General features: G+C 31.5%; 1 protein-coding gene across 8 annotated transcripts in view; it reads left to right on the forward strand.

Annotated features, from left to right (window-relative positions):
• Positions 1–2,995, forward strand: part of LOC115879372 (ATP-sensitive inward rectifier potassium channel 12-like) — a 110,328-nt gene extending 107,333 nt beyond the window's left edge. For all 8 annotated transcript variants that reach the window (XM_030896154.1, XM_030896157.1, XM_030896156.1 and 5 more), the window contains one exon: positions 2,697–2,995. In XM_030896154.1, the coding sequence (XP_030752014.1) occupies positions 2,697–2,851 (155 nt within the window). In that variant the 3' untranslated portion in view covers positions 2,852–2,995. The remainder of the gene's footprint in view (positions 1–2,696) is intronic.
• The last annotated feature ends 6,334 nt before the right edge of the window (positions 2,996–9,329 follow it).

The raw sequence follows: 9,329 nt of genomic DNA on the forward strand, positions 1-9,329 counted from the left end.
CTTAGTGTGTGTGAATCGGCCCCCCAGGTGGAGCTGGTCAGCCAGTCATCTGGTTATTAAAAAAATTAAAACTTGAGACCAAAGGGTTACATGAGAACAACCTAACCTAACCGGCAAATATCTGAATTTTTAAAATGTTGTTAGGCACCTCATTACGCACGGCATCCTCAGTACTTGGCCCTATTTTGTTTCTGGTGTTTATCAACGACATTGCAAATCTAGACATTAGCGGTAAAATCTGCCTCTTTGCGGACGATACTAGTTTCACTTGGAGCGGCCCAGATGTTGCGGCGCTATATGATACTATATCCAATGGCTTACGCACCATTAAGTCTTGGTGCGATTCTAATCTCCTATGCCTCAACCTATCAAAAACTAAAGTTTTGTCATATAAAAGTACTATACAACCTTTTGTACTTAATAACACTACTATTGACGTCGTGGACTCTGTGAGATTCTTAGGACTTCTTGTAGACAACTCGTTAAAATGGGACTTTCACATTGAAGCTCTATCAAAGAAACTAAGCGCTGCCTGTTTTGCGCTAAGATCAGTTTCTAAGGAACTTAACTTCTCAACCTCTAGAATAGCCTATTATGCCCTTTTGAGTCACATCTTCGTTATGCCCTTCCATTCTGGGGTACTGCTGCGCAACAAAATTTGATCGTGTTTTCATACTTCAAAAGAGAGCAGTTCGATATTTATTGGGACTGAACAGTAGAACTCACTGCCAGAATTTCTTTAAAAATTTGAAAATACTGACTCTTCCTTCTTTATTCATTTTTGAATCCGTTTGCTTAATCCGCAAGCACATACCTGCTATTCCCGAAAAGCCATCTCATAACTATCCACTTAGGAATGCAGAGCACGATCTTTATCTGCCAACCCCGAGCTCAGAACTAGTTAAGGGTTCAATACTGTACAATGCCAAAAAAATGTACAATCATCTGCCTTTGAATATCAAATCGCTTTCGTTCTTTCCCGCATTTCGCAAGGCTCTAAAATCATACCTACTGGAGAGAGCCCTATATGCGGTAAACGACTTTTTTGTTGATGTTTAATTATGAACAATTTTGAATTTTAAAATTTTTATCATCTCACACACTGGTCAAAGGTCAAGTATTTAATATTCTATAACTTTAAAATTATATCTATTTACTGCGTACTGTTCTAAAATTGTCCATGTATATTCTTTTTGTAATTTTAAAGACTTAAATTTTTTTGAATTGTATTATTTGTATTGTGTATTTTTTGTTGTTTGTATTTTTTTGTGATTTTGTTGTTTGTGAGTGCTTTGTCGATGAAGCTGTTTTGGCTTTTTGCACAATAAAGCGTTGTTTTGTTTTAGTTTTCTCTTCATGAGAAAGTAAGTCTCTTCATGAGAAATGCGACGATATATACATATTATGGATATCTATAAAAACTGGGTATAAATTTTGCCCCTGCTTTAATACCGTAATAGTAAAGAGGAAAAAATACTGGCGTTCCGCTATATACGTTAATTAAATAATGAGCATTTTGATTGAATTAGTTCTTTGTACGTACCGGTGGTTTATTGAATAATTACACGCGCGCCGATGTTGTTAGGAAGCAAAAATTACAGTTTCCGAATGCCTCCTTATTGTTTCCTGTAATGAGTCGTGTAGATAATAAACATTTAATAAGAATAATATGTCTTATTATTTTGTCCGATTATTGTTCAATAGACAAAAAAAAATAACAATGAGAAATAAAAATTTAGACTAAATATATAATAAACCTAAATATCTAAGTGCTCTTGTGATATGAATACTTAGATATTGCACTTCCCTGACGACATATTCGCTTTTCGTAAAATAGCCTCTCTAGTACCGTATGATCGAAAAAAACGTTGTCTAGTTGGCTGGGGAATGACGATCGATGACATTTCCCATATAAATTTACATATATTGACAGCGATCTTCATTTCATAGCCATCGCTGACACCGTTTTTTTCTCGATCATTCGGTATTTACGACATCTTTTGTCTCTTGTAAAAAACGCCACCTTACATAGTTTTTGAGAAAAAAAATCGAAAATGTATTTTTCCAAAGCAGACCTACAAAATATACAGGGAGTTTCAATATTCTAGTTTTTTGAATCAAAATACGTAAATTGCACATAACTTACTTTTATACAAAAGTGTTTTGTTTGTCCGTTAGAGGGCATCAAACTTAAAAAAAAATAAACACATTTTTTCAAAATATTTTAAGAACCGTTATTCCGATTTGAATGAGATTTATTAATTCATTTAAAATTAATACTTTTTTTAAGCTTTTTATGAACCTTATTGGTAAAATTTAATTTTTGATGGAAACATAGTATTCCATATTTTTGTAATTTAGATTATTAGAGCATAATAGATTTTGTGTGTATCTCCTTAGCTTGTAAAGCACTTATAGACACCGAAAATCTCATTCAAATCGGAATAACGGTACTTAAAATATCTGAAAAATGTGTTTATTTTTTTTGCGTTTGATGCCTTCTAACGGACAAACCAAGCACTTTTGTATAGAGGGAAATTGTGTCCAATGAACTTAATTTGATTCCAGAAATACGTAGTAAAAAAAAGCAGACAGGCACTGAAAGCAAATGCTTTTCTATGGTTAGCATATAATAAATTGCTATTGTTTTTAATTTTAATTTTTCACGTGCAATTTTTCATTGCAATTTGTTTCAGATTCCGAGAAACGCCCAATATCACCGAACAATCAGGAATTTGTGCTGAAGTCTCCACCAAAGTCTTCGTCTAAGGCTTCTATATATGGACACAAAGATATTCCAGACATTGACGATACTAGCGAAACTAGACCGTTTCCAACTGACGATGTATAGATACCTATACTATTTTATTTATATTTTCAGTATTATACAGTGTGACAAAATTAGTGTGCTTTTAAAACGAATTTTATTGCATAATGTTGTTCGATATATTTTTTAGTAAATATAATTTAATAAAATACTGTTATTACGAGTTTATACCAAGTATTTTTTTATTAATTCTCATTTTCTAAATGCACAAAATTGACAGAAATAAAACATTTTGTGAATTTTGTCTCCTATTTCCTAAGTAGAGCATCGTGTACCTAGACCATTACCATTCTCTATTGGCCTCTTTTCTGATATGTCTCACTTTTTATAAGATATTAAAAGCACAGGATTGGATATCCTATTACATGGCCAAATAACCTTGGCAGGTCAAGCCGTAAAACTAAAGTACTACTAAGTACTAATACCTAGATAGAAATAGGTCTATCCATTCATTACAAATGAGTTAAACATATTAGCATTCTTCCTTCAACCACTCTTATCGCTAACAGTTCGCTACTCTCGCTATTTACAATTTTTTTCTCTTCTACCATGTAAATTTTTGTTATTCTTTATATCATACATGCAACTTTTCTTTATGTATCTGCATCTATGTGCAAAATTATATGCGGATATCACTACCATCTGAAAAAAAATGCGGATATTACACTCATTTTAGATCTGCAATGTACCACTCCCAACATCTAATATTCGCCTAATTACGTTATTTCCAAGTATTCTGCAAAAAAGTAAGCACTGGACTCTATCAATAATTACAACTTTATTATGTCCAAGAGAAAGAAGTTTGTAAGTAGATATTTTTGCAATTGCAATTACTGTTTTTCACTAACAGTGTAACAGTATTCAATATCTATTGAACAGAATATTGCAAGTTCAATAGGAATTTAAAGATAATGGGATTGACAGATGAAGCCTATGTGTACATCTTTTTTTTCCATAGCAACTGTTAAAATCGCCTTATATCTATCAAAAATAGGAGATAAAATAGTACTTTAACCGCAAGGGTAGGTTAAATGCAAAACAACAGTGCAAAGAAATTCCACGACATCTTCTGGATTTAAAATTTTTGACTTTTTCGGTTTGTAACCGCTACATGACTGCTTCAAGAAAGCTATGAGCTTGCTATATATTATACAAAAGTGTTTTGTTTGTCCGTTAGAGGGCATCAAACTTAAAAAAAATAAACACATTTTTTCAAAATATTTTAAGAACCGTTATTCCGATTTGAATGAGATTTATTAATTCTTTTAAAATTAATATTTTTTTAAGCTTTTTATGAACCTTATTGGTAAAATTTAATTTGTGATCGAAACATAATATTCCATATTTTTGTAATTTAGATTATTAGAGCATAATAGATTTTGTGTGTATCTCCTTAGCTTGTAAAGCACTTATAGACACCGAAAATCTCATTCAAATCGGAATAACGGTTCTTAAAATATCTGAAAAATGTGTTTATTTTTTTACGTTTGATGCCCTCCAACGGACAAACCAAGCACTTTTGTATAGAGGGAAATTGTGTCCAATGAACTTATTTTGATTCCAGAAATACGTAGTAAAAAAAAAGCAGACGGGCACTGAAAGCAAATGCTTTTCTATGGTTAGCATATAATAAATTGCTATTGTTTTTATAATTTTTCACGTGCAATTTTTCATTGCAATTTGTTTCAGATTCCGAGAAACGCCCAACATCACCGAACAATCATGAATTTGTGCTGAAGTCTCTACCAAAGTCTTCGTCTAAGGCTTCTATATATGGACACAAAGATATTCCAGACATTGACGATACTAGCGAAACTAGACCGTTTCCAACTGACGATGTATAGATACCTATACTATTTTATTTATATTTTCAGTATTATACAGTGTGACAAAATTAGTGTGCTTTTAAAACGAATTTTATTGCATAATGTTGTTCGATATATTTTTAGTAAATATAATTTAATAAAATACTGTTATTACGAGTTTATACCAAGTATTTTTATTAATTTCATTTTCTAAATGCACAAAATTGACAGAAATAAAACATTTTGTGAATTTTGTCTCCTATTTCTAAGTAGAGCATCGTGTACCTAGACCATTACCATTCTCTCTATTGGCCTCTTTTCTGATATGTCTCACTTTTTATAAGATATTAAAAGCACAGGATTGATATCCTATTACATGGCCAAATAACCTTTGGCAGGTCAAGCCGTAAACTAAAGTACTACTAAGTACTAATACCTAGATAGAAATAGGTCTATCCATTCATTACAAATGAGTTAAACATATTAGCATTCTTCCTTCAACCACTCTTATCGCTAACAGTTCGCTACTCTCGCTATTTACAATTTTTTTCTCTTCTACCATGTAAATTTTTGTTATTCTTTATATCATACATGCAACTTTTCTTTATGTATCTGCATCTATATGCAAAAATATATGCGGATATGACTACCATGTGCAAAAAATGCGGATATTACACTTATTTTAGATCTGCAATGTACCACTCCCAACATCTAATATTCGCTTAATTACGTTATTTGCAAGTATTCTGCAAAAAAGTGAGCACTGGACTCTATCAATAATTACAACTTTATTATGTCCAAGAGAACGAAGTTTGTAAGTAGATATGTTTGCAATGGCAATTACTTTTTTTCACTAACAGTGTAACAGTATTCAATATCTATTGAACAGAATATTGCAAGTTCAATAGGAATTTAAAGTTAATGGGATTGACAGATGAAGCCATGTGTACATCTTTTTTTTTCTATAGCAACTGTTAAAATTGCCTTATACCCATATAACACAACACAATCCTATAGATATCTTGAGGATATCCACCAAGGATATAGTAAATATCTTAGGGATATCCAAAAACCAGAGGAGGATATTTATGGGATATCCAGATGGGATAAAAAAAGTCATCTTCAAGACATCCCTGGGCAAGCCTTTTACGATTATTTGGGATATTTATAGGATAATACAAGGATGATGTTGGGAGCATTATAGAATATTTTTAGGACATTATATGAGGACTGTTATTTGACAATACTTACTTCATCCTTAGTTTATAGTAAAAACGTTCGCGATTTAGTTTTATTTAGCCACATTTTGACGTTATTCATTGGATATTTTTATTAACAGCTCTAAAATATACCTACATATTATGTCAATGAATTTTGCGTCAAAATTTAGAAGTTTATTTGTATGAGTTAAGAGCTTTCAATTTATACTGTACCATCGAAAAAAACGGCGTTCCATTGGCTTGAAAATTACGATCGATGACATTCCCCATATAATTTTACATACAAAATAACAGCAATCTTCATTTCCAAGCGACCTCTGACGCCGTTTTTTTTTTATCGTACGGTATTATACCAGATTATACTACCCTTTATGGAGTCTAGCAGTTTATGTCTAGCAGCAACAGTTTACATCAAAATTAGCACACAGGATACAGGTATAATTTCTAACACCACACATTCCAGAAACTCACAATTTAAACACAAAAATAGGATTTGTGTTTGAATAGATCAAACACGAATATGGGTTTAGGGATAAAGAACAAGCGCTTTTCAACAAATTTTCACCTATAATTTTGTCACAAATTTTTCATTGTGAGACCCTAAGTCGTTCGTCGTTTTTGGACATTAGTTGAGGTTAGGATATAATTTCTGCTAGAACAAGGCTAGAACTATGAGTATAAGAAAAAACTAAGTCAAACTCAACCAGTTTTGTTAGTTTCAGTCATTTTTAAGTCTATTCAATATCGACAAACGACCGAATTCACTTCGAATTTCACTAAATCAAAGAACTGAATAATACACGATGCAAAACCAAACAACCTGCAAACAACTGTCGAGATGGATTGTGGATAATTTTTTGCGGGGGCGTTTTAAATTCTCTGTATTACTGGGAGTGGCCAAGCTCATAAATATCCAGATTATCCAGAAGATACCAACAGGATATTTTGTTGCCTTGACGTAATATATATCTATCTGTATGGTTTATTGCATTTTATGTAATATAAAAAGTAGTGCATTATTTATTTTTCCTAAATATCTCGACGATATTGTTAGGATATTTTATTATCATGAGCATGTTTGGATATCTCAGCTGGATGTACATTAGATATACGACAGAGATATCCATAGGATATTCTATTCTGAGACATCTACAGGATTTCAGGATGTCTGGAGGATATTCTATATATGCCTTTATAAGATGATCTTATTATGGGACATTCCGACATTCTATGAATATCCTGCGGATATTGTGTATTATATGGGTATCTATCAAAAATAGTAGATAAAATAGTACTTTAACCACAAGGGTAGATTATCTAAATGCAAAAAAGCAGTGCAAAGAAATTCCATGACATCTTCTGAATTTAAAATTTTTGAATTTTTCGGTTTGTAACCGCTACCTGAATGCTTCAAGAAAGCTATGAGTTTGCTATATCTACAAAGTTTAGATGTTACTGTACTACTACGGAAATTTAAACGGTATATCTTGAAACCTAACCTTGAAATATCAATGTTTTAATTGACCAGTATTGTACTTTTTAGCATTGAATAGTAAGACCATAAACTGAACGGCTGCATTTTCTTTGATTTTTCAGAAAAATATGCTAAAAGTATGTTTTCATTTGATCTTTCTTCTCGCATGTTTTTTAATTGCTTCTATTTTTGAAAATGTTTGTATTCTTTTTCATAAGTTATTCGGGATTTAAATGGAAGTAGTTTGGATATGGCGTTTGTCGCCTTAGCCTGAATACCTGTTGGTAATTTACTTCGTTTTGAGCCATTTCTGGCTCCAATTCAATCAGCAATCGACACGAAAGAGAATTAAAAAATATTGACTCAAAACTGACAACTACAGAGACAGCTGTATTTACAGGTATTTATTCATGTATTTATTTGTCAAATTACATAGAAACCAGCGCCAACCCAGCACAACAATTTATCTACTCATAATAAATTCCTTGAAATAGTAATTTCTGAATATTTTTTAAAACGTAATTCGCTATGGAAAAAATACGTTTTATATAATACACGACGATAAAATTGCATTATCGTCTCCCGAAATTAATTCACTCGCGATTTCATCGCTCGTGAATAATTAATCTTTTCGGTCGAGGATAAAATACCATTTTATCGTCGTGTATAAAAAATAACTAATAATAGGCAGATTCTCACAATAATGGACATGTGCGGTTTTTTGTATTTGCCAATGATAATGTACTGACAAGGAGCTATACATATAGAAGGACCAAGTTGGTTTATAAACCATAAAGATGTTTTATTATCTACTACTTGTAGTAACTGGGTTTAATCGACTTAGGCAACCCAACTTTATCATTAATCTTGATATTAATTTCTTTATTTGACTACATAAAAATTTAACTTATAAAAGTAATTTAATATTATATGAAATATTTTTAATTGAATTTATAAACTTATAAACTCCAGTGATGACTTTGCCATATTCTTAGAGTCTAAAATGGGTCTACTTAATGCACCATTATTATTGTTAATAAGTTTGTTCTAATCTGAAACTTTTATCTACAGATAACTGTGTTAGTTGCCTTTGAAGTTTAATTTGTAGACAAGAGATTGCGCTACTTTTAGCATATAAAAATATTAACATCACAAATTTAAATTTAAGGTAAAAAAGGATTTCTAGAGTCTAACTTAATTCTTATACTGGGTGTTGCATCTTCGTTGGAAACATAGGAAATCCCATGCAAATTTTGAACTGTCCAAATATTGGCTCTCCTGTTAATTTACAACGAAGTAGTAAATAGTTTTTTTAAAGGTCTGCGTTTGCTGAATACACATGCAAAATTTCAACAATTTTGTACAAGCGGATTTTAACTAATTTAAGAAAAACTGCATCTATTTTTAAATGAAACTTTTTTTCAAACTGAACAGGTAATAATGCAAAACCGGGCAAATGTATACTTTATCAGTGTGAAATGTAATTTGTTGTTCTGCCTAAACTACTACGTTAGTATCTACGGTGTTACCGGAGGGCATTTTTGAAATTAAAACTTGTTCGAATGAGGCAAAAGATAAAACGAATAGAAAATACAATTTGACATTAACAAAATCATAGGTTGGCACCTGTTAGATTTATTTTTATTAATTTAAAATTTGGCATGTGTATTCAGCGTACGCATACCTTTTAAAACCCAATTTACAATGTCGTTGTAAAATCAACAGGGAGCTAATATTTGGACAGTTCAAAATTTGCATGGTATTTCCTGTTTCCAACGACGATGCACCACCAAGTATATAGTACAAAATTTGTTGTTATTAAAATTAAGTTAAATAAGTTAGTAGGTATTTAAACTTTGCGTACTGACACTAAGTATTGTAGGTACTTCATTATAGATGCTAAAGAATTCATATAATGATTATAACATTATTCGTTCCAGATATGGTTACAAAACTCATCTCTCATAACAATATAAAAATAATTAATTTATAATGTGATATCC

Source organism: Sitophilus oryzae, unplaced genomic scaffold (genome assembly GCF_002938485.1).
Source record: "Sitophilus oryzae breed Bouriz unplaced genomic scaffold, Soryzae_2.0 scaffold_1576_pilon_pilon, whole genome shotgun sequence".
Lineage (NCBI taxonomy): Eukaryota > Metazoa > Arthropoda > Insecta > Coleoptera > Curculionidae > Sitophilus > Sitophilus oryzae.